Source organism: Colossoma macropomum, unplaced genomic scaffold (genome assembly GCF_904425465.1).
Source record: "Colossoma macropomum unplaced genomic scaffold, Colossoma_macropomum, whole genome shotgun sequence".
NCBI classification, from domain to species: Eukaryota; Metazoa; Chordata; class Actinopteri; order Characiformes; family Serrasalmidae; genus Colossoma; species Colossoma macropomum.
In genome coordinates, this window is record NW_023494793.1 from 45,557,458 (window position 1) to 45,584,099 (window position 26,642).

General features: G+C 39.7%; 2 protein-coding genes across 4 annotated transcripts in view; both read right to left on the minus strand.

Moving 5' to 3' along the window:
* Nucleotides 1–7,980: 7,980 nt before the first annotated feature.
* Nucleotides 7,981–16,477, minus strand: LOC118814006 (N-acetyllactosaminide beta-1,3-N-acetylglucosaminyltransferase 3-like). 3 transcript variants are annotated; one of them, XM_036579677.1, is made up of 4 exons: nt 15,973–16,080; nt 14,234–14,337; nt 14,003–14,062; nt 7,981–9,817 (listed from the first exon to the last, which is right to left on the minus strand). In XM_036579677.1, exons 3-4 carry the CDS (start codon nt 14,028–14,030, stop codon nt 8,673–8,675), a joined length of 1,173 nt encoding a protein of 390 aa, XP_036435570.1. In that variant the 5' UTR covers nt 14,031–14,062; nt 14,234–14,337; nt 15,973–16,080; the 3' UTR covers nt 7,981–8,672. The 3 variants fall into 3 exon arrangements, with proteins under 3 accessions (XP_036435570.1, XP_036435571.1, XP_036435568.1); XM_036579678.1 differs by lacking the exons at nt 14,003–14,062; nt 14,234–14,337 and adding an exon at nt 16,336–16,477 and having other exon boundaries at nt 15,973–16,078; XM_036579675.1 differs by lacking the exon at nt 14,234–14,337.
* A 2,386-nt stretch (nt 16,478–18,863) lies between these two features.
* LOC118814007 (low-density lipoprotein receptor-related protein 8-like) overlaps nt 18,864–26,642 on the minus strand; it is a 43,189-nt gene continuing 35,410 nt past the window's right edge. The window contains exons 10-12 of the mRNA XM_036579679.1: nt 21,086–21,166; nt 20,406–20,536; nt 18,864–19,418 (exon numbers count right to left, since the gene is read on the minus strand). Coding sequence (XP_036435572.1) covers nt 19,389–19,418; nt 20,406–20,536; nt 21,086–21,166 — 242 coding nt within the window. The 3' untranslated portion in view covers nt 18,864–19,388. The remainder of the gene's footprint in view (nt 19,419–20,405; nt 20,537–21,085; nt 21,167–26,642) is intronic.

Sequence of the window (26,642 nt, forward strand, 5' to 3'; positions counted from 1 at the left end):
GACTGATAAATCAATGTGATCGGTTATTAATCTCAGTGTTACTGAGCTCTGCTAAAGCCTGAGTAGACTGATAAATCAATGTGATCGGTTATTAATCTCAGTGTTACTGAGCTCTGCTAAAGCCTGAGTAGACTGATAAATCAATGTGATCGGTTATTAATCTCAGCGTTACTGAGCTCTGCTAAAGCCTGAGTAGACTGATAAATCAATGTGATCGGTTATTAATCTCAGCGTTACTGAGCTCTGCTAAAGCCTGAGTAGACTGATAAATCAATGTGATCGGTTATTAATCTCAGCGTTACTGAGCTCTGCTAAAGCCTGAGTAGACTGATAAATCAATGTGATCAGTTATTAATCTCAGCGTTACTGAGCTCTGCTAAAGCCTGAGTAGACTGATAAATCAGTGTGATCAGTTATTAATCTCAGCGTTACTGAGCTCTGCTAAAGCCTGAGTAGACTGATAAATCAATGTGATCAGTTATTAATCTCAGTGTTACTGAGCTCTGCTAAAGCCTGAGTCGACTGATAAATCAATGTGATCGGTTATTAATCTGTGTTACTGAGCTCTGCTAAAGCCTGAGTCGACTGATAAATCAATGTGATCAGTTATTAATCTCAGTGTTACTGAGCTCTGCTAAAGCCTGAGTAGACTGATAAATCAATGTGATCAGTTATTAATCTGTGTTACTGAGCTCTGCTAAAGCCTGAGTAGACTGATAAATCAATGTGATCAGTTATTAATCTCAGCGTTACTGAGCTCTGCTAAAGCCTGAGTAGACTGATAAATCAATGTGATCAGTTATTAATCTCAGTGTTACTGAGCTCTGCTAAAGCCTGAGTAGACTGATAAATCAATGTGATCGGTTATTAATCTCAGTGTTACTGAGCTCTTTTGATAGTTGATCAAACTAATAATCTTCTCAGTTGTGGATGTGTTTGTATATTAGAAATTTAGTGCACCTTTTTTTTCAGAAGCAAATTTTTCATGAAATGTAAAACGAAGAAAACTGCCAACCAGTAACAGCGAGAAACAGTGTGAGCTAATCAAGTGCCTCAACATGATGTATTCTAACTGTATACATTACTTTTCTAGGATTGTAATGGAATATGTTACTATTACATTTGGTTCAGTGCATTCACTTTTCAGCCACCATGACCTTTTCAGAGTATTTTGCCCAACACTGAGTGTGGTTAAGCTGACGTTATGCAGCAGGTTTTAAGTTAATCCTCTGAACTGCAGGCCTTTATCTCATCTATCTGTCTTTTGACTTTCTAAGAAACTGAGAAGAATCAGTCTTCACGGCTTTGTGGGAGTCAGTCATGCCTTTAAACTTACAATCAGTGTTCACATTCCTCCAATCTGCTTTACTGGCAAAACAACATTCAGTTACACGTAAAAGTCTCAGCTCTCCTACAACATTCCACCAAGCTACTCCCAGACAGCACTAACAGTGACACCATGGAGAAAAGTGCACAGCGAAATAGGTGGAGAAGTTTTGGCAGATTAGAAGGTCTGGTATTGTTTGGATGGCAGTTTGTGTCCTACAATAAACAGGCATTACATAACAGTATCACCTAAACCCTTCACCTGCTGCTGCTCTTTTCACCTCTTGTTGGCTTGACAAAACCGACCTATTCTGACACCTTAGCAACCCCATAGGATACCACAGCTATAACCTAGCAACACCTTAGCAACCACCTGAAACCCCAAAGCAATAAACTAGCAACATCTTAGCAACCACCTGGAACACTAAAGCAATAACCTAGCAACACCTTAGCAAAGATATGGGACACTAAAGCAATAATCTAGCAACATTTTAGCAACCACCTGGAAAACCAAAGCAATAACCCAGCAACACCTTAGCAACTACCTGGAACACCAAAGCAATAACCTAGCAAAATCTTAGCACCCACCTGGAACATTAAATCAATAACCATAGCAACACCTTAGCAACCACCTGGAACACCAAAGCAATAACCTAGCAACACCTTAGCAAAGATGTGGAACACCAAAGCAATAACCTAGCAACACCTTAGCAACTACCTGGAACACCAAAGCAATAACCTAGCAAAATCTTAGCACCCACCTGGAACATTAAATCAATAACCATAGCAACACCTTAGCAACCACCTGGAACACCAAAGCAATAACCTAGCAACACCTTAGCAAAGATGTGGAACACCAAAGCAATAACCTAGCAACACCTTAGCAACTACCTGGAACACCAAAGCAATAACCTAGCAAAATCTTAGCACCCACCTGGAACATTAAATCAATAACCATAGCAACACCTTAGCAACCACCTGGAAAACCAAAGCAATAACCCAGCAACACCTTAGCAACTACCTGGAACACCAAAGCAATAACCTAGCAAAATCTTAGCACCCACCTGGAACATTAAATCAATAACCATAGCAACACCTTAGCAACCACCTGGAACACCAAAGCAATAACCTAGCAACACCTTAGCAAAGATGTGGAACACCAAAGCAATAACCTAGCAACACCTTAGCACCTGGGATTTCATAGCTCATTCACCAACTTTTCCTTCTTCTTTTAAAATTGTAGTTTTGAAGTATTTTTGTAAAAAATGTAGACATCCAGTCTAAGAATGATATAAGAACATGGGCTTGATTCGCAAATGATTCACAATATTAAAAATTGAATTTGACGCGATGCTCTGGAATCTCAATACGATACATTTTTCTATACATAACGTATACAGCACGTTCGCTTTCGCTGAGAAGAACCATAACGGTGCAGTGAACTGTGGAGAACAGTTTTGTGGTTGTAGTTCTCATGATCTGCATGATCACTGTTCACTTTTATGCTGATGATGCTTGATTTAGTGACTTAGTTAAACGTAATAAAAGACATAATAAAAAACATAATATAAAAGCCTGGATGAGCAGGAACTTCACCACTAACACTGCACTTTGCCCCCCAAGATAAACAGTCGACACCCCTGCATAAGCCTAAAATCTTAATAATTCAGCGAATAAATTAATAATAGATTAATAACAGAGTACACACTCCTAGAAATGATGCCAGGGAGGGATCACGGAGAAATTTGTTTTTAAAAAGTTGGTTCTATAAAAAGTCTTTCAGTGAATGGATCAAGCTACAGACTACAGTGAAAATTTATAGATTATGCAAAGTAATGTCAGACAGCTTAAAAGATTACATTAATATTTCACCACATTTTACCATAATATTACAGTAAAAAAATGGTCATTATAACCTTAAAACTGAAAATTTGTTGACACTAAATAAATGCATTATGCTACCTTTAAGTAACTGATTTTCCTAAAATGGACAAAAATTCATGTATTTTTAATGTATTTGAACGATCGGGAACTGGTAATTTTGATCTAAAGACAATCATATTTGAATGAAATTCAAAGTAATTAGAATTAAATTTTTCAATTTTGTTTCATCAACAGTTCAGCTTTACGTTGAGGTAATAAAGTGTGTGAATACTGACTGCTCAACTTCACTGAGCTTAATTATGTGGTATAACTATAACTAAGAATTAAGTTCACACAGCCATTTAAATCTTTTGAGTGTATTTCACAGAAAGTGATGCTGAGAAAATCTTTACTGTGATCAGAATTTTTTGAAAAAGAATCATTTTCAAATTTGTTTTCGGTCCTTGAAAAGGAACCAAGTTGCACTGCAAAAAATTGTATCTTCTCAATTAACATAATCTTAAATGAAGGCAGGAAATCTAATATTTCTCCTGTTTAGATTGTTGTAAACTTAATTTAAGATTATTTAACTGACTTCGACATTTTTTACTTGTTTTAAGTAATTTTAGTAAAATTCTCACTATGCTGGCAGATAATTGTGCTTGTTGTAAGAAATGAGCTTGAAACCAGAAAAATTATCTGCCAGTATAGTGAGATAATTTTACTGAATAAAATGACCTAAACCTAGTAAATAATATCTAGAAATAAACTAAATAATCTTATAATAAGAGCACAACCATCTCAAAATGGGAAATATTAGAAATATCGACTAGATTTAATATCATTTCACTTGACCAGATCCTGTTTTTTTGCAGTGCATCATTTGGAGCAGGATAACATTACCTTGTTTCCCTTTTCATGAGGCACAACTTGGCTTCTTATTCGACTTTGTTGTTCCACCTTAAATGACCCGGCAGCTACCTTAATGGTGTGCTGGCACCAGAAAGTAACTATAGCACCATTTAAGGTGGAACAGAAAATTTGAATAAGAAGCTGGTGAGTAAGAACGTCAGCTTCGCTCTGCTTTCCGAAACATTCGGTGAAACATTTGTTTTTGGTTTTCTGTTTTGTTCTGTTCCTCATTTGTAATCATTGTTTACTGTACCTCTAATAATAGGGGATGTAGAGTCGGGTGCAGAGCAGTGGAGGACATATCAAAAGTGTTTTTGGAAGCAGAGTTTGTGCTCACAGTGGCTGGAGAGCAGCGTTAGCATTGTTTAAAGCCTGATGATTAAACAGACTCACAGTGTTTGAACGTAGACTCTTTCCTGTGTTACTGACGCCCCCATCAAGACCTTCAAACCATTTACGAAAAAACACAGAGTCAACAAAGTCCAACAGAGTCCAAGCACTTCGACTCTCGGGTTCGAACGTGATAAATAAATGTTCAACCTTAAATGAGCCCAGACTGATCGCTGTTATTTATTCAGTTAAATCCAAAGTAATTCCAAAAAGTCTGGCCATATACACCAGTCCACCTCCTTGTTTCTACACTCACTGTCCACTTTACCAGCTCCACTGACCGTATAGTTTCACTCTGTGGTTCTACAGTTACAGACTGTAGTCCATCTGTTTCTCTGATACTTTGTTAGCCCCCTTTTACCCTGTTCTTCAGTGGTCAGGACCCCCATGGACCCTCACAGAGCAGGTACTATTTGGGTGGAGGATCATTCTCAGCACCGCAGTAACCCTGACGTGGTGGTGGTGTGTTAGTGTGTGTTGTGCTGGTCTGAGTGGATCAGACACAGCAGTGCTGCTGGAGTTTTTTAAACACCTCAGTGTCACTGCTGGACTGAGAATAGTCCACCAACCAAAAATATCCAGCCAACAGCGTCCTGTGGGCAGCGTTCTGTGACCACTGATGAAGGCCTAGAGGATGACCAACACAAACTGTGCAGCAGCAGATGAGCTATCGTCTCTGACTTTACATCTACAAGGTGGACCGACAAGGTAGGAGTGTCTAATAGAGTGGACAGTGAGTGGACACAGCGTTTAAAAACTCCAGCAGCACTGCTGTGTCTGATCCACTCGTACTAGCACAACACACACTAACACACCACCACCACGTCAGTGTTACTGCAGTGCTAAGAATGATTTACCACCCAAATAGTACCTGCTCTGTGAGGGTCCATGGGGGTCCTGACCACTGAAGAACAGGGTAAAAGGGGGCTAACAAAGTATGCAGAGAAACAGATGGACTACAGTCTGTAACTATAGAACTATATGGTCAGTGGAGCTGATAAAGTGGACAGTGAGTGTAGATATGAGAAGGTGGTTTGAAGGTTATGGCTGATGTAACTAGCTGAGTTTGCACAGCTGCCACTGATAAAGTGAAACGAAATATTTGTTCATGCAGCAGATTATTTGGATCACCATGATTACACGTCATATTTAGCCATTTGGACAAACGAGAAGCTACACAGATTCTCTAGTTACACATCCTCTACAGACACATATCTGCACAAGTTAACACACAATTACTGTTTATTTACTGTATTTAACACACTGGGGAACATAAACTGTTCTCTGAGGATGCGTTAACTTATTTTGACTCTAAGAAAATCAACAAAACGTCATGTAGCCAGTGGTGTTTTTGACTGTATTTTGATAAAACACAAACTTCATATATATGATTTGAATGAAATCATTTTAATCTTAAAGGGGAATTTTCCCATAATTCAGTGTGTGAGATGTAAACAGAGAGATTCAGAGTGGTTTGGTGTGAAATGGTTCAGATGTCTTTACAGTGGTGGTGATAGGAACCAGGGGTCGCCATGACTACAACACAAATATAGACATTTTATTTATTATCCAGAACCACCAGTGAACCTACACGAGTCTTCTGAGTCTATATGGAATGTTGATGATGGAAAATAGTGGAAAATCTGAAATAATAAGTTTTCTTTGGGGACTATTTTGCCTCACAGCGCCCTGCATGTATCCCTCCACCATGAATGGCGTTTAAGTTCTCTGAACTATCATAAAACAGTGTCTCAGTCATCAGGCAGTGAATTCATAACCATTTCATGTAGGAACTTTCTGTGAGGGAGCTTTTAGAGGTGGACGTCCTATCACCACCACTGTGAACAGTTCTGACTCGGTAAGTTTATCTAGAACAGCGCGTTTCACACCAAACCACTCTGAACCACTCTGGACCACTCTGGACCGCTCTGATTACATTATAATCAGTTAATTATGCAGATTTTTTAAAAAGGGAAGAGTTGAGAGGCTATGATGAATTAGCTGCTCAGCGAGGGAGATGAATCGAGGTCAGTTCAGTCTGTGCGGTGCTGACAGAAGATAACTGGTGAGTTTTGTTGGCGTGAAATTGGTTCTTTCTCTGAGTCACGATTCTAAAATTGTGCGAGTATCTCAACGGGGGCACAATATGATTCAGAGGCTGCGATGCGATTATAAAACGATTATCGATGCATCTTTTTTTTCTATATAGCATTTCTATTTTCCCACTGTCTGAGGACTTGGTACTTTTAAAGCAAAATATTTGTAATGATCTATAATGAATTCACTTCCAGTATCTTTTTTTAATAAATCAAGGCCGCTGTGTCAGTAAAATATCCTGTTTCGCAACGACTGAGAACTGGCGTTATAAGACTGCAGGTCACACAGCAACGATTCGCATTCATAAGCACTGCAGTTGATTTCTGGTAAGTTAAATCCACAACGAGAGACTGTCAAACACAAAAGTTGCGAAGACTTCAGCCTCGGAAAACAGTTGAACGGTGGAAGACATTTTACGAGAAACTGATCTACTTTAGAGGAAAAGTTTTCTGGTGGAGATGGGAGGAAAGCGGCTGTAGCTAAAGCTTAAAACAGAGTAAGTCTGCGCTTTTGTTTATATTTTTAAGCTAACTTATACTAGGACATTCGCACATACTGAGACATACTGGACATAAATGTTGAGGCTCCCAAGGTGGTCTGATTTTTGTTGAAAGGACAAAATGTCTCTTCTTAACATTTGTGTTGTGACTCCTGATCTAACCTGGCTTTTAATGCAGAGGCTGCCAGTCGGATTTCTTGCTCATCCAGTAGTGTTTTTGTTATGTGCCGCCACAGACTGTCCGGGCGCTGCACTTACCCACTTCCAAGTTCCACCTTTTGCGTTCCGTTAACATTGCGATATAAATTAAATATTTAGAAAATCGATTTTTGACATTTGTGAACTGATTCAGAATCGTTCACGTCCGCATCGCGATGCATCTAAGAATCGATTTTTTCCTGCACCCCTAGGGGACACACCCAATGCCATTTGGCCCAGTGTGGCCAGTACTTACATCACTGTTTCCACCTAGCTAGTTAGCTAACAATGCTACCAGTGCTAACAGTTAATGTTGCTAATTGGAGTTAAACTGGTTAGTGATGTTAGGCAGGAAGGCTGGAGTTTACAGGAGTTTAAAAAGTATGTTTAAATCTGATGGGATTATTTGGACACTAATTTGAAACAGTTAACTTTTTTTTCGTATTCAAAAGTTTGAACACCTCCGGTCAAATTACACTTTGTTGTAAAAGCTAACATGTCTTTTACAGGAAACAAACTTAGGTTTAATTATATGATAAATGCGCCATAGCTTTCTGCATAAACTGTAATTGTGCATTAAAATTTGTCTCTAACGTCTGTTTGTGGCTTTCATCTCTGTGAGAACATTTTGTGAGTATATTTTGATGGTAAAACTGACAATAAATAAATAAAAATTGACTTGACAAAGACAGAAACAGATTTTAAGGTTTAATCACATTTTTCGTTATATTTCAGTGATGAAAACTTTATATCAATACTGCATACATTAACGAATATTGTTCCAGCATCATTGAAACTTATGGAAAAAATAGGCCACCCAAAACCACAGAAATCAACAAAATCCCTGAATCTTATGCAATATGCACAGTACAAAACCAGTTTAGTTTAAGTGCCATGCAAAACAATGGAGAGCCTCATCTCGAACAATACAATACGATACGCTGTAGTGATCCAGGCAGCTATCAAGAACCTTTATTGCTAAGAGTGTAAAGTGCAAACTGTTGTTTCCAGTGAGCACATGTACTGCAGGGCTGCAGGATACATTTTTATTACTATACTGATAGGAACTACTTGCCTGAACGTGGCTATTGTCACTCCGAGTGTTGATTATGCAATGAGCAGTAAAGGCTGCTGTTACAGCAAACATGCATCACCATAAGGAGCTAAATAGATTTATTAGTATTAGTTTCTGTAGTCTTTATAGAAAAAGCTGTTCAGGGAATGCTGACTGTTTCCCAGCCTTATAGTGCACAAAGATGTGCTACCAGTTCTCATCATTGAGATATTTAACTCCTTTATTGAACATTTTAGGTCCGTATCCTGCAGCCCAGGTACACATGAACACCTTCATCAGTGTCCATCAAATACATTCATGCAAAGTCCCAGGTTAAAGAGCACTGAGCATCTTTCCACATTTGAGATCTCGTCGGTGGACTTCTTGCCACATGATGTAAATTTGATGAGGCAGGAATCTGTGAACTAGGATCATTTCACGGTAATAGCAAGGGTCATAAGGGTCCAGCACTTTGGAGGGAATGTGTAGGCCGGCAGTCCGAATGCCCATGTGGGACGAGGGTTTCAGCCCAGCTTTCTCCAGACACATTCCCATGTAAACATCATCTATGGGCAAAATAGTGATGGAGTGAGACATATTGTAGATGGTCTTGGCAGTAAAACGTGAAAGCAGGAAGCCTCCTCCTCCACAATAGGGAGGATACCTATCAGATTCCTGCACTTGGACCGGGACATAATATTTGCTGGCCTCATTCCTGATTGGTCCAACATACTGGATAAGGTGGCCAACAAACAAGTGTTTGTTGGCACCATCATCACCCAACCCTTGGAGATACACCACCATGTTATCTGTGTTGGCGAAAATGTCATCATCCCCGTTGAGCAGGAAGTGAGCATTGGGGCAAAATCTTTCCATCCATTCCAAGAAAAGGATCTGCTTGAGTGTGAGGTTGAAGAAGGAATCATGAAAGTCCCACTGCAGAATGTCCTTGTGTTCACGGTTCTCTGCTTCCAGGAGTTTGTTCAGCCTCTGCTTCTCAAAGCTCTGTCCAGCAGTCCCGGATATAAACACAGTACGAATCCAAACGCCGCTCTGCAGCCTCTTGGCAGCCCATGTTTTCCGCAGCACCTCCCGTCTCTCGTAATTGGGTGGAGAACTCTTGATGACCAACAAAAGAAACACATCTGAAGATCGCTCAGGGCCACCACACTTGCCAGGAACGTTGAGCAACATCGGGAAATGCCGACAATGGCGGTAATACAGGAAGTCTTGAATGCGTTGGGGCAAGGAGGAAAATCCACTGATGTTGGAAGCAGATGAGTTCTGTTCACATTTGGGTGGTAAACTTGGAAAAGCTTGATTTTTCCAAGCGTCGATTTCCAGATTCCATTCATATTCTGATGCAAGCTCCTCTTGGCTCTTGTCCTGGATGTTTGTTCTCAGCAGTATGAACAAGCAAAAAGTGCCAGCGATCAATACAGCTGCCATCTCCAGCTTCCACCTCCTCGACCAGATCCCTGGATAGAAGAGGAGACGGTTGGCAAGTTAGGTTTTCAGGGTAAAGGGAAAGGAAACACATTCTGCAATCATATAAACATCTGCTCGTGCATCCCACCTATTTTGGTCCTTGATCTATGTTTGTCATCAAAACCCTCACATACATCTGCCCAGAAAGAAACACCACACACTTTCAGATTATGCACACATAATCCTGATCAATGGCTCTAATTCTCAAAACTCGCATTAGTTTCCTGCAAACAAACGAGACCTTAGTTTTAAACAGACAGGTCGGACGACAGTGAGGTTACTGGGCTTGGGACGCAGATTGGGTAGCAACAAGGCTTCTATTGTGACGTCACACTGTATAGTTGCTGCCATTTTGAGGACTGAATCAGGGAGAGACTGCGACGCCTTCACTTCGCTGTGCTTTGTGAACGATTCACCTGTGAGACACGACAGAAGCTGAGAGACGAGAGACACACAGACCTTTAATTCAGTGTTTCAGACTCGGAAACTTGGAGCTGCTGCACTGTACAGTTTAGAGTTTCTCTGCTGTTCACACCTCGTTCAGCTCAGGAAGGGATTAGTTAACTAATAATATCAGGTATTTTAACCAGGAAACCACAGTTATGCAGTGCAGGGGTTTCAGGACTGGAGCTGAACTCTGAACTAGCAAACTTACAGAATCACGTCTGTCGAAACAAGACGTCGTTTTCCGACCCACGACATTCAGTCTGATATTTAACACTTATGTTTCTCCATTCAAACGTCATTTAAATCAGAAACAGAGAGTAAAGTTATACCAGCGGTCTGCAGCTCTGTTAGGGGGACGATAGAGATGTTTATCTCTCGGCTGATAACATTAGCTAAAGAAAAATCAAGTGACTGAAACCCTGGGATACTCTTAGCTATTGCTGCGTTGGTGGTGTGTGTCTCCACAGAAAAAGTGTTCATTTCGGTTCTGCTCAGCTCTCATCGGTTGATAGACTTTCAGGCATAACATCAACATTGCGTTTCACACCAGAGACTCAATGTTCACCCCACACTACTGAGACATAAATACTGAACATGTTTAATACTCATGATTCACAATAAGGGCCTCAAGGCAAATTTATTTATACAGCACCTTTCATACACTGCTGTCACGCAAAGTGCTTTACAAAGGTGAAGGAGACAAAATTTAAAACACGATGAAAACAGAATTAAAAGAAAAAAATCATTATATTAAAATCAAATTAGAAATTTAATTAGGATAATTAAAAATCAAATTACAATTTTAAAATCTATTGAAAATTATTTAACCAAACCATTGAAGAACCATCTTTTTAAAGAGTGTAAAAACTATATATATATATATATATATATATATATATATATATATATATACACACACACACACACACACACACACACACACACACACACCACAATATACATGATAACCACAGCCTATTTTTAAACTGACATACTTTCTTCTCCGACTGCTGCAGAATGTACAAAAGTACAGCACTTTCAGCTCAACACACCATTTATACTGACTGGGCTGTTTGAGTTAATCACTGACAATTAGAACGTCACTGTAACTCATATATACAGTTATTTAAGCTTCAACTGTTAAGTAGTTTTAATAAATGACTTAATTCTTTTGTTTCCTTTTGCCTGTTCTACAGTTTGCACTGGTGCCAATTTCAGCTGAACTGTTTACAAACGGTGGAAAATTAATGCTGAAAGCAAAGTTTAGGCCAGTATTTAAAGCTGACCTCACACCGAGGCCCTCACACACACTGTGATTAAAGACTGACCTGATGGCAGCAGCAGCGGCCGCTGCGCATGGGCAGCTTAGTCTCTTCTGCCCCAGCCTGCTTTTAAACATTTACACTTTGATTTGCATTGGAAATAAAGGCAGTTATAATCTTTAATCCTGACTTGTAAGAGTGCCCTGGTGTGAATATCACATCCAACCACACTGCAAAAAATGGTCTCGTCAAGTAAAATTATATTAAATCTAGTCAATAAATCTAATATTTCTCCTGTTGAGATTGTATAAGCTTAATTTAAGATTATTTAGCTTATTTCTATTTTTTTATTTGTTTTAAGTAATTTCATTGAGTAAAATTATCTCACTATGATAGGCTTGTTTTAAGAAATGTGCTTGAAACCAGCAAAATTATCTGCCAGTATAGTGAGATACTTTTACTTAATAAAATGGCTTAAAACATGTGAAATGTGTCTAGAACTAAGCTAGATAATCTTATGATAAGTGCACAACCATCTCAAAATGGGAAATATTAGATTTATCGACTATATTTAATATCATTTCACTTGACAAGTGACCATTTGAGCACCTTACTGACTCTTCATCACATACTTAGAAGAATCAATTGAGCATGCCGTGAAAACAAAAAGCAGGGACGTTTCACTCTTCACTCTATACAAATTCACCAATACTAACATTTCAATACAAGCTGATACCGTGTGACCTAAGCTCAGTGCAGCTGCCGCTCTAATGAACAAACACAGTGAAGTGAAAGTTTCAAGCCTGTAAACCAACCAGGGGTATTTAACTAAATTTCAATAAGGTCCAGTTAGAGAAAAATTCCTCAATCACAGGTCCAGAACATCATAATGTCTAAGCTGCATCATGATTCAGTGCCATATACTGTTTACTGAAGTAGAAGTAAAACTGAGTGTAGAAACAAGGAGGTGGTGATAACGTTATGCCTGATTGGTGTAGGTTCAGGTCCACATAGGACAGCGTTTAGGTTCGGGCCGCGGTCCGCCTGTTAGTGACCTCTGCTGTAGACCAACCGGGAAATCTGTCTGCAGCACAGAATGTTTAGATAGTATTTCGTCATGAATTAGATTAAATAAAACACTTAAGTTTGTATACAATTTTATGTTTGTCATTGATTTTCATGGCTTATTTACTGTATTTTGCTGCGTGACGCGTGCAGAAAAAGTCGGCGCTGGGTCTATTCTTAGTGCGGTGTCTGGGACATCCTGCCTTTTTGCAGCCACAGCCTGTGTGAAAGCGCTGACCAGTGAACATGGGCGTCAAAATGAAAAGCAAGACTTCCTGTGTTGCCGCACATGTGTGAATCAGGTCTAAGCTGTGAGAATTTGCGCGTTGTGCCCCGTAATCTGCTGCTTCGCCAACTCTTATTTGTACACATTTAGTGATCTTTCTACTTTATTTAGGCTCGTCATCAATTTGCGGGATTTTTCTTCATGCGTGCTTCGTCCTGCTCCCACCTGCAGTGGGTTGGTTTCCTGGGCGCAACACTGAAAATCAGGATATTGTGGTGGAACCGCCAGGAATCCGCAGGAGTGCAGACCTCTACTACGTAGGTTATTCAGTGTGGTATCAGAATCAGTTTCTCTCTCTGATTTCAAACATCTTCTAGACACAGTTAGGAAGCAAATTATTTTGTTCTTTGTTTATTATAGTTCACCTGACATGAAACGTTTTTACTTCTTACTTTGCACAAACAGAAAACGGACACTTTTAAGATCACATTTGACCGACAGCCGATTTGGTCAGACTCTGAAGATGAGACGACACTAAATTCCCAAACTGTCATCACTACTGAGCAGCTTTTCAGTCGGCAGCTGAGACAGAAGAACAGCTGAACAACCTGGAATCAGCCAGAAATGAACCCAACACCATTCGCCAAACTAAATGGGCTGTAAGATGCTTTACAGACTGGCTGGAACAAAACAACATTAATACTGATCTGGCAGAAACTCACAAAACTGAGCTGAACTTGATATTGCGGCAGTTTTATGGCTCAGTCTGATTTGGTCAGACTCTGAAGATCAGACAACACTAAATTCCCAAACTGTCAGTTGGTCTGTGTGGAGCTGGAGAACGAACTGCCGGCTGTGCAGCGAGTGGGCGGAGCTCGTTACTCTGACGTAGCAACAAGCTGCTCGTTAAGGAACTATAATTTGGTGAAGGAACTGAACATTAAAACATATTAAACGCCGCGTTCACGGCCCAGTTTATTAATTTATTACTTTATTTATTTAACTGTTGTATTAAAGCAATAGAACACTCGAGGAGTGTGTTATCGCCAATAACATCACGGCTGTGATGATCTACGGCGACCAAATCACAGCCGTGATGTTATTTCTCGATAACACACTCCCTCTGTGTTCTACTGCTTAAGCATCTTATCTCCAGTTAGGAAATCTTAACTTACTCGATTGAGGGCGATAATCAGCTGTCATCTCTGTTTCCTAGCAACCGACCACACACACAGCTGAAACGTAAACAGGTCATTAAAATAATGTTAAAAATGTGAGTTAAGCTGCTGTTACTGATGTGAAAAAGGCCGAACAAAACAAAAGTGTGATGAACTGTAAGTTGTAAATACTAAATATGGAATCTACTCATTTCCATTGTGTGTGACTGGAATCAGGCAGTCATTTACATTTGAAGTGATAGGAAACAGTCAAACTTGAGTTGCTGAGGCTTTCATTTCCTCATGGTTTTTTCATATTACGTGACCCATTTGTGAAGGATAATTGAGAAGATCTGTAAAAGCAGAAACTCTGTGTGAGAATACGGGAAGTTTATTAGGGGTAATTTCCTAAAACTGGGTTGAAGAGCTTTGGATGAACTTTGCGACTGTATATGCAGGTTATAGCTATGCTTTTGGGTTACATCCACAGTGCACTTGTACAATTTAACAGCTGCCTATTACATCAGTATTTTCCACAGAGCTGTTTAAGCATTAAACTTTCAATGTTAATGGAAAAAGAAATGACTGACCGCCCACTATGGAAAAACCTGATCAGCCTTTCAGATCAGATTAGTCTGATAGGAAAAAATGCACTGCATTCATAAATAGGCATATATGTGCTTATAACTCTTGGAAACAATGCTTTTTAAGCATACTTATACATTCTCATCATGCCTCATAAGGCTGTAATAATGTACTATAGTTCATTTTTTGATGACGTCTGTCATAATTCATTATAATGCCTTTTACATGGATGATAACCTGTACATTTGCAAGGTTAATTATGTGCCGATTATGTACTCTGGACATTTAAGGACAAACAAAATGTTAAAAACAATTGTTTTTACATAACAAAACACTTTTAATTCAGAAACGAGTGTCTGTGCTTTGATCACTAGTTTGAAATTAAACTCACAACAGAGAAAACTGAAGTTTATAGTACCTTAAAACTTGATGGTTATACTTTACTGAGAGATGTGCATTCATATTGCCCAGTTTGTCCAGCTAATGACAATTTTAAAGAATAAAGAATAACATAAAATCTCTCTTGAAGCACTGAACGTTCATGCTGGTTTCAGAATTGTTAATATGTATTATATTTTTACTATATGTGCTTTACAATTACACACAGGTCATTTTTCATTTAAAAGACATTATGATGAATAGTTATAACATGTTAAGTCACCCAAAGTCATTATAAGAGCCTTATTTAGCTTTATAGAGTTTATAAATATGCTTACAGACTTATTGTTGTCAAGTTACAAAGATTTAAAAGTTTATTTACAATGTAGGTTTCAGAGAAAGTGTCACTGATGCATCTATCAGGGCAAAGAATACACTTCCGTAAGGCTACTGGACGCTCTGAAAAGCAGCGTTGATAGTGAATAGTGGACGTTCAGTGGAGGAGGCTTATTAAAACGCAACTGTTTGAAGGCGTTCGGGGGACCTTGTGACTGTAAATGATTAAAGCAGCAGTTTATTGACTGTTAGCATAACAGTTATCAATTAATTTAGTGCTTTGTCATCTGAACCTCCCACGTGAGACTCCTGAGCGCTCGGCCAAGGATTTCCATTTTTAACAAGGTTCTATGTAAAACCCTACACAACACATTCTCCATCAATCTAAACAGAACCTTTTTGAAAAGGGTTCTATCCAGCACCAAAAAGGGTTCTGCTATTTTGATGATGTCCAGCTTGTATGCATAAGAACCTGTTCCATCAGTCTGAAGAACCATTTAAGCACTGTGTTGATCTTTATTAAGAGCGGCTCCTCTGAGCTCAGCTGTGGGATTTGCATGAACTGCGTGACTGTAACGCGACACGGCACTGGACAGATTATTGTTCCAGATAGTTCCACATGTAGAAAGTGACGGAACCATTTTCAGCTCTGCAGCTTTCGGTGAAAGCAGAAGTGTGAATGTACTCACTGTAGAACCCCTGGAACATCTCCGAGATCAGCTGCTGTCCCCTGAGAGGAACGTTAAACTGGGCTTGTAGTCTGTGTTTCCATACCGCATGATCTCAAACAGAGGTCTGATCAGGTTACACACAAAAAAATCAGATATAAAAAAATCAGATATGAACATAAACGTTCTTCAGAAGTCACTCAAAATGGTTTGGAGCGAAATGGCTGACTGTAGACACCCCCGGTTCCCAACACCACCACAGACCCTCCACAATCAACTGTTTCACACCACAAACCACTCTGAGTGACTCTGTTCACATCTCACACACTGAGTTACAGAAGAGGTTTGGAAGTTGGGTGGAATTCCCCTTTAAATGTATCTTACCTTTTTCCCCCAAACTCAGTCCTGCTAACCTCATGATCTTCAGCAGAACTTCCCGTCATCACACATCAGTGTCTGAGTGAGCGGGAAACACTGCACTCGCTTAACAACCACACACACAGACACACACACACACACACACACACACTAAGCCCTCCCGTCAGAGAGAGAGAGAGAGAGAGAGAGAGAGAGAGAGAGAGAGAGAGAGGAAAAAAATATACACAGTATGAACGATTGTGACAGAAGAGGCGAGAGAAAGAGAGAAAAAGAAACGGAAAGAAAAGAGAATGACAAAAAAGAATGAGAAAGAAAGAGAGGTGAGAGAGGGAGAAAGAAAAAGCAGGAAGAGAGACAGAAAAAGAATGAAAACGAAAAAGGAGAGAGATTAAAAAAGATAAAGAAAAAAGAAGAATTAAGAGAGAGAGAGAGAGAGAAGGAAGACAGAAGGGAAGAGAGAGAAGGCAAGAGAGGGAGAAAGAAAAAAGAAAGAAAGAGAAACAGGGAAGAGAGATAGAGAAACGAAAATGAAAAAGAGAATTAAAAATAAAGAGGAAAGAGGAGAGAGAGAGAGAGAGAGAGAGAGAGAGAGAGAGAGAGAGAGAGAGAGAAAGTAAAGAATAAGGAGCATTTTGAACCACTGCATTAACACCATTAATCCATAAATAAAAATGACATTCATTAACATAAACCAATATTTACATACATCCTCCAACTCTCAGAGACAAACTCCTCTCCAGAAATCAGAGTATTTGCATTTTATTCCAGAAAGAAGGAAGTTGTAGTGAAAAACTAACAAATACAGTCTGAAAATTTCTCTCGTACCAACATATTAATCTCCACATAAATACAACATATTTCTGTCTATATTCATTCACAGAACTGCTGTTAGAGATGGATCTGAAACCAAAATAACACAGACATCAGCTCTCGTACTAAAAGTGCACCATTGATAAAAAAAACTAAATAAACCTGTTGATTTCGCTGCATCTGACAGGATAAACACTGATTCCTGATATTCCGTTATGTGAGAATTACAATACTGATATGAAGACTGTCGCTGTGAGGATTCATAAAGATCCTGATTCAGAGTTGAATCACTACAAATCAGTAGCTGAAGGAGGCTCAGACAGCAGGGACAGATTCACAAACTTTCAGAACCAGCCAAAAATAAAGATCTCTAGAAAATAAAAAATCACGTAGAAAAGGGGGAAAACCTTTTTTTTAACTAAAGATTTATTTAAAAAGAGTCGACTCAGATTCATTTAGAAAAAAAATTCAAACAATTGCGCTACCACCATTTTTGTAGGCAGCGCTGTGGCTGTTTGTAATGAGATCAAGCCAAAACCAGCCCAGCAAAACAAGTAAAACACACTTTTTAAACACTTCTAAATTTGTGAAGCACATTATTGGGTGTAACTGAATGTATTGACGAGATTTCATTTTAATGGATTCGCTGTAGTGATAACAAACGAAAGCTAAAATCTGAATGGCTGTGAATTCCCGCTGCAGAAAACTGATTTAGATGCAGATCAAAACGCAGATTCAGATTCATTTAGAGAGGCGACTCTGTTTCAGATTCATTTAGAACAAAGGAGTCAAAATCAGATGGCTGAAAGTCATTTTCACGCAATATTTGACCAAAAAACTAACTCTGATTCAGATTCATTGCAAAAGGAGTCAATCAGTTTCACAAATGATTCATTTACAGATGTGATTCAGGTTCTGACTCATTCTGGGGAGAAAAGAGTCAAATATAGACAGGTGAGAACAGTTTTCACAAAAGAATCATGTAAAGAGGTGACTGACTCAGATTCATCTATAACATCTGCAAAAGATATATTTACAGATTCAATTCAGATTCATTCATTCAAAAAAAAATCTAGACAAGAAATTTTTACAAATGATTCATTTAGAAAGGCAACTCATAGACGGGAGAAACTAATTACTTTCTCAAAATATTCATCTGCTGAGCCGATTCTGATTCAGATGCATTCTCAATACAAGAGATGGGAGAACAATAAAAGATTTGTTTACAGAGTCACTAAGGGGAAAATAGACTCAAATAGATGGAGTCAAATAGATGGTACGAGTGGATCAGACACAGCAGTGCTGCTGGAGTGTTTAAACACTGTGTCCACTCACTGTCCACTCTATTAGACACTCCTACCTTGTCAGTCCACCTTGTAGATGTAAAGTCAGAGACGATAGCTCATCTGCTGCTGCACAGTTTGTGATGGTCATCCTCTAGTCCTTCATCAATGGTCACAGGCCGCTGCCCACAGGACGCTGTTGGCTGGATATTTTTGGTTGGTGGACTATTCTCAGTCCAGCAGTGACACTGAGGTGTTTAAAAACTCCAGCAGCACTGCTGTGTCTGATCCACTCAGACCAGCGCAACACACACTAACACACCACCACCACGTCAGTGTTACTGCAGTGCTGAGAATGATCCACCACCCAAATAGTACCTGCTCTGTGGGGGTCCATGGGGGTCCTGACCACTGAAGAACAGGGTAACAAAGTATGCAGAGAAACAGATGGACTACAGTCTGTAACTGTAGGACTACAGAGTGAAACTATATGGTCAGTGGAGCTGATAAAGTGGACAGTGAGTGTAGAAACAAGATTTGTTTGACCAATTCAGATTCATTATTTACTTTAGCAAAAGATTCTTTACATAAGTGACTCAGACTCAGATTCATTCTAGAAAAAAGGAGTCAAATAAAGATGGGAGAAACTACTTATGTTCACAAAAGACTCGTTTACAGAAATGGCTCAGAGTCAGATGCAGAAGAATCGTTTACAGAAGAGTGTGGCTGAGCTAAAGCCAGGCACAGCATTTATGAAGCATAAATTAAATTGATCTAGCCATTTTTGGGCTCCGCCCACATCTGTGTCCAGATCCAGCACCATTACTGGGCCAGAAGAAGACTTTTTCATCAGGAGCAAGTGTTGAGTCATTTGGGAGGGTCATGAAAAACACGTCACACCATCACGCACCGACACACTCTGTCCAAAAGCCACAGCAGCTTAAGTCCATTTCCTCCCTTCACGTGTCAGAGCGATAAATCAATGCATGTGCCATCCTGCAGAACAAAACAGAAACATTTAACAGGGCCTTATTACAGAAACATCTCACCATGACAACTTCAGTACGACTGAATTACAGAATAACAGCTCCTAACTTCATGATCTCATCATGAACTCCAGATAAGAAAACAGCATCACACAAACATCCTAACTAGACTGAACCTCCTAAATCCTGTCCTAACTTTAGGATGGACCCCAACAGGGTCCTCACTTCTGTTTAAGGTCCGTTTCTATGGTTTTTAGGCAGCTGAGTCAGCAGCATAGTTCACTACCAGCATAATGAGCTCCATTTATTCCTACTGTAAAACGCTGCTTTCACTGTGAGATGATTTTCTTTTCTAACTCTGCGTTTTAAAGATCTCAGACGCTGCAGACTCGATCTCCACCGCCCCTCTGATCACCTTCGTGTGTTAATGTTGATGATGAAATATTACAGTGATGGTGGTGAATAATGAGGAGACGGAGCTGAACGTGTGTCTGTTTATTAGGAGGAGTAACGTTAGCGTGCTCGGCTAAAGCGTTTGGGGAATGGAGACAAACTGTTTGTGTAATATAAATGTGTGTAAATCTTATCTTGACCTGTCAGATCTAGAGACAAAAAGATTGGCCTTTTTTTGTAATACAGCCCACAATTTACAACACTGTTTACAACACGGTACATTTTTCAAAATATTTCAAAATTTCAAAAGGGGAATTTTTCAAACTTGTCCAAACTTGTGACCTCCTGAAGACAGGGCCAACGCTGGTGTCCGTCACAGTTTGGTGATTTACCTGCTCCAACACACCTGATTACACTCAGCTGTTATTTGCCAGGTTAAGTGGGTGTGTTTGAGCAGAGAAACCTCCAAACTGTGCTGGACACCGGCCCTCTGGGACCGGAGTTGTGCACTTCTGGCTTAGATGGTTGCGCCACTCAGGAGCCCCAAAATGACAAATGTTTGAGCAGTGCTGCATGTGTGGTCATGTTTGGGTGCAAACCGTACTTTGTCTGGGTGTGTGTGGGCGTGTGCAGACGGGACGAGGGGATCCTGCGAATCCATCAGTGTGGAAGTAGGAGCTGGGTCTGATCTCCTCCAGCACAGCAGGAGAACTGCCAGCAGAATGCAGAGAAAAACTACAGAAAGGAGGAAACAGATACAAACAGCAATAATAATGTTGGTAATTATAACAATAATAAAGGTAATAATAATAATAGCAGCACTGAGCCTCATTCTCCAACTTTCTGAGTCCTGTAGTGTCTCTCCCCCATATCGCTCCAGTTCAGATCACTTCAGATATTCAAACACCTATAAAACGTCATATAGGACTCAGCCTGTCAACATTCATACCCGATCTTTCCTGTCTGTGTCAATTTTTACCGCCTGATTTCTGAGCTTCTGCGACCGTACGCTCCCTCTGCACGGTTCACATGGTACAAAATTTAAAATTTGGATAAATAAATAGTTTGATCCACCTACTGGTGCATGGTGACATCAAAAATCAGAAGACTTTTGAGAGGCGGAGCTAAAGTCATTACATTTTAATGGAAGATTATAAGAAAATAAGAACGTAGACTTTTTAAAATGATAAGATGAATATGAACCTGAAAAGGAGATTTCGATTGTAAGTTGACTTTATAATCAAGCATCTGGCCAATCATAGCAGCATGAAACAATAAACCAACCAATCAGAGAGAGGATCCAGGGGGAGGCGGAACCAGCCGCCGCAGCATCAGCGTCAGGCTCAGCCGGAGACAGAACCGCACCTGAAAGGTAAAGAAAACAAATAAATAAACAATGTAGGGAGAAAACAAGATTGTTACACTTAAGTGTAACATAAATCAGAACCTCATGTGCAAAACTATGTGGAATTTGGGTAAAATATCCTTACAGTTTACATTTTTTTGCTTTTATTTATTTATAATTCTTTATATTGTTAATTTTTTTTGTGACCACTGATTAAGGACTAGAGGATGACCAACACAAACTGTTGCAGCAGCAGATGAGCTATCGCCTCTGACTTTAATAATAATATAACAATTTATAATAATTATATAATTTAATAATAATAATAATAATAATAATAATAATTACGATGTTTGTTTATATAGCACTTTTCATGCCGGTTGCAGCTCAAGGTGCTTTACAGACAGGTGATAAAACAGTTATACAAGAAATCATTAGTATTTATTTAGAATCAGAAGAAAATGAAACAGATCAAATTGGAAGATAAAAACGACGAGATGTAGAGTTTTAATTAAATGCTGAGTTAAAGAGAGACGTTTTCAGATGTTTATTAAAAGTGAGCTCTGAGCTCGACTGTCTAATAAAAGCTGAACTGAGCTCCACAGTTTAGAAGCAGAATAACTGAAAGAGTCTCTCCATGTTTTCTGTATTTTACAGAGGGTGTCTGTAGAAGGCCACTATCTGCAGATCTTAGATTACGTGCCGGAACATAAACAGACAGACACTCTGTGATGTAAGCGGTGCTTTAAGGTCATTTTGAGCTTTAAAAATTATTAGCAGAACTTTAAAGTATATCCTGAGCGATGCAGGCAGCCAGTGCAGCTCTTTTAAACAGGGCTGATCTGATCTCTCTGTGTTGTTTTTGTTAGGACGCTGATGCGTTTTATACGAGTTGTAAGGGATGTATAGTTTTCTTAGGACGTCTAGTAAGAACATCATTACAGTGATCAACTTGCTTGTAACAAATGTTTGAACAAGTTTCTCTTATTAGCCCTTGTGCTGCTTGACCTCCTGATGCCTTAGGTCTTGCTGACCACATGATACTGATAAACAAAACTCAGAAGTGTGTTGGACTGTTAGGAAAGCTCCCTATTTAAAGACCGTCTCAAAAGCGTTTGTTTTTAGCGACTCTGTAAAATGCCTGAGGTCAGTGAGCGATTAAGGATTTGCTGCAGATTTTATTTTTAAAATTATTTTCCCTTTATTTTATCAGGACATCCCTTTGAGATCAAATAAACCCTTTTACAAGAGAGACCTGGCCAATAGCAGCCATACAGACTCAACATATTCAAACACAACATATACGACATTCACTATATGGACAAAAGTATTGGGACACCTACAGGATCTTTTATCAATCCCAGTCTAAATCCATAGGCATTAATATGGAGTTGGCCCCCCTTTGCAGCTCTAACAGCTTCCACTCTTCTGGGAAGCTTTCTACAAGACTTTGGACGAGAGGGCCTGGCTCACAATCTCCGTTCTAGTTCATCCCAAAGGCGTGTGATGAGGTTGAGGTCAGGGCTCTGTGAGGGCCAGTCACGTTCTTCCACACCAAACTGACCCAGTCAGGCCTTTATGGAGCTGCTTTGTGCTCTGGGACAGGAAAGATTCCCCAAACTGTTCACACAGATTTGGAAGTGTACAATTGTCCAAAATGTCTTGGTGCTGAAGCATTAAGATTCCCCTTCACTGGAACTAAGGGTTCTAGACCAACCCCTGAAAAACAGCCCCATATCAGACTGATAGATAGAGAAGCTGATTTGTCACTCCAGAGAACACGTTTCCAGTGGCGGCGCTTTACACCCCTCCATGGCATTGTGCATTTTGATCTTAGGCTTGTGTGCAGCTGCTCAGCCATACAGACCAATTTTGTGAAGCTACTTGAAACACCTGAACTCATTAATTAGGAGGGATGTCCACATACTTTCGTCTATATAGTGTAAAATATGACAAATGCAACATGATATTACAAAACAGCTAATTGAACTCAAGAAAAACAACCACTCGTCTCATTTACCACATTCCTTATGATGCACTTAGGATATGTATTCATTTTTGGATCTTTTGGTGGATTATTCCGTGTCCAAGATGTACAATTTTCCCAGATCTGTTAAAACCCAGGGTACATTCAGAAGCAAAAGATCAGTTGCTTCAAAGTTAAAAATAGTCTTTAAAAAGTCGGACTGCATTTTGTCGAGACAACATGTCAATGATTTAAGGTCCAGAACTGTTTCCTCTACAGGTTTGGGTAAATAGTATTAAGCTATGACATAATAATCAGGTTATTTTTAGGTGGTCGTAGAGATTGCGTAGTTTCATTAACTATCATCTAACCAATGTCAGACTGGGTAATCAGGACAGCTGGGAGAATTCCCAGTGGGCCAGTAGCATTTTGGGCAAAACAAGTTTACTTATATAGCTCCTTTCACACACTGTGATTATCCAAAGTCCTTTACAAATGAGAAAATGCAAATATAATTGAAATTATAATTTAAAAAGTAACAAGATAAAGGAGAACGTGAATCAAAACATGAAATTAAACATTAAATTAAAAATCAAATTAAAGCTGAAATGATGATAATAGAGTGTCGTTAGGGGAGAGAAGAGCAGTAGAGCTAACTGTGTTTAAACTGAGCTGAAAGCTCCTCAAACAGTTTTCAGGCTGGTTTAAAGTGTCCAGTGTCGGGGCTCGTCTAATGCTCTCTGTCCACTGGGTCCATTTAAGAGCAGCATAGTATCTAAACGCTGCTTCTCCATGTTTAGTCTTCACCTTCGGCAGGACTGACTGACCAGTTCCTAATGATCTGAGAGTTCTGCTCGGCTCATATCGCTGCAGCAGGTCAGATAAATACGCTGCTCCTGACCAATAAGACATTTATGGAGCAGTAACAGCTCCTTAAAGTCTGTTCTGAACAGACTGGTAGCCAGTGGAAGGATTTGAGGGTGATGTGTTCCTTCTTTTACTCCTAGTGAGACTCTGGCAGCTGCATTCTGAACTAGCTGAACCTGTTTGATGGTCCAGTTCGGAGACCATTACAGTGATCAATCCTGCTAGAAATAAAGGCATGGATGAGTTTCTCCAGATCTGCTTTAGTCTGAAAATCTCTGATCTTGTTGATGTTTTTAAGGTGATTTAGTCATTGCTTTAACACAAATGCTAAAACCGAGATCAGAGAGTCCAGAGTCCAGAGGTTACGTACTAGTTCTTTAGATTTTAGGGCTCTTGAATCCAGATAGGCAGCTAGTCTGTGCCTTTCACTGCTACTCCTGAAAAAAAAATCACCTGATTTATCTTAATTCAACTGCAAGCTTATGTATAAACACAAATAAAAGCACAAGAATGCTCAGATAAACTATGAAATGTTATATCCAAGTGTATAGCTGTATTTATTTAGGGGTTAAACCAGCCCACCACCTACACTCCAGCAGCCAGTTGCACCAGCTGAACGCAAGTTCGATCGTAGTCTAGTATGAACGTAAACTGCCACTACATTCAAGTTTACGAGCTACTAGAATTTGCACAGTTGGAGGATAGATTACAGCCGTTTTTGTCCAACAGAGATAGAAAAGATCACACACAAGTCAACTGAGCGCAGAGAATAACCGCGTCAGTGCTCAGGTTGTGTGACGCTGACCTTTTTAAATTCTGATTTGGTGCTGCCAACACAGCAGACAGACAGACAGACAGACAGACAGACAGACAGACAGACAGACAGCGCTCCTCTGAGTTTATTACTGCTTTCATCATTTTCATAAGTGAATTATGTGAACTATATTATATGAACCACTTCAGTAGTGACTACAGGCCAAATATATAGAACAGAGGTCTTTAATCAAAATTCAAAAAGGTCCAGCTGAAGAAAATTTCCTTAAGCAAAGGTCCAGAACATCATAATGTCTAAGCTGCATCATGACTCAGTGCCATATACTGTTTACTGAAGTAGCCTAGTAGGTATATCAACATCTTATACAGTCAACAACTGAATGTCAAATCAAATAAAGTACAGTTCAGTCATATTTCAACAACATTTATTGTCAGTTTTCTCTTTTTGGAGCATGACGTGTGAAATAACTTCCCTCTGACTCACTTTCTTCTCTGACTGCTGTTTCTCTCCTCGTCCCTCCCCTGTGTGTGCGTCAATCACTTGAGTCTCAGTGCTCGTCGTAATGCACAGATCTGATTGGCTGAGTAGCGTCACGTGATATTTACAACTGTAAAGGCTAGAAAAGTTACACCGATTAAAACAGAACCACCCCGTCGAAATTAAATAATTCTCCATAGTTTATCAGTTATAGGTCCAGGTCCGCACAGGACAGCACCTGGATCCAGACACAGACCGCGGTCCGCCTATTAGTGACCTCTAGTATAGAACATTTAGCTTATTATAACTGCTTTGCATCACATTTAAATACAAGGATGTAAGTGCTTTGAATAAGTATTTACATTCATGTACCCAAAATATTCACAACCACCTGCCTTACAGTCAGAGCAGGTTCTTTGTGAAGGGGGCAGCTTGGTGTGAGTATCGGTGTGTTAAGACTGTAAAGGTCAGGGAGGTGAATCTGCAACAGGAAATGTTTTGAAATGTCACAAAATAGAGGAGAACTAAAACATGAGAGTTTAAAAAGAGAAGAAGTTCATCATTAAAATTAAACTCAGATTAAAGATGAAGGCCCAATCCCATATCGCCACCACTCAGGCCCTCAGCCCTCCATTTTGCGTGTTCTCGTCTAGGTTCTTGTTGAGATAGAGGGGGAGGGCGAAGTGTTGGGGCTACATGAGCCTCCAAACTGAGGTTTTTCAGAGACTCCAAACTGAGAGTTATGAGAAAAAACCCAGAAAAACCGGCAAGACGGCTGAACAAGAGAACAAAGAAACACACAAATGTGAGAATTTTCTCTGTTAAAAATTACGATAACCACTGTATTATCTTAGTTTAATGTCGTTTCAGTGTATTATGGTTGTTTTCTTTATAACAACCATAAAAAATCGCTAATAGCATGCTAATGTTTTGGTGGCTAGCTAGCTAATTTTCCTGTTCCACCTTAAATAGTGCAGCAGTTCTGATGCCTGAAGTGCCAGAATGTAACTGCTGCATGATTTAAGGTGGAATGGGAAAATTCGAACAAGAATCTGGTGAATATCTGACTTCAGCTTCATATCACTGAAGAATTAGGGGTGGGTGATAATAAATAACTGCCCCCCTCTTTGAAGATCATATGATGCCCTAAATGTAACTAAAGCCCAGCAGTGAGGAGCTGAACTTTACCCTCCTCTGCTGTCACTGCAGACTGGCAGGGTCGCCTACAGAGCAGCGCTGGTAGCTGTTAATGAAGTGATGCTCTTTTTATTTGAGGGTCTCATTTCAGAGGGCTGTTCTAATGCTCTCTGTCCACTTGGTCCATTTTAGAGCAGCATAGTATCTAAACTCTGCTTTTCCATGTGTCGTCTTCACCTTCGGCAGGACTGACTGACCAGTTCCTAATGATCCG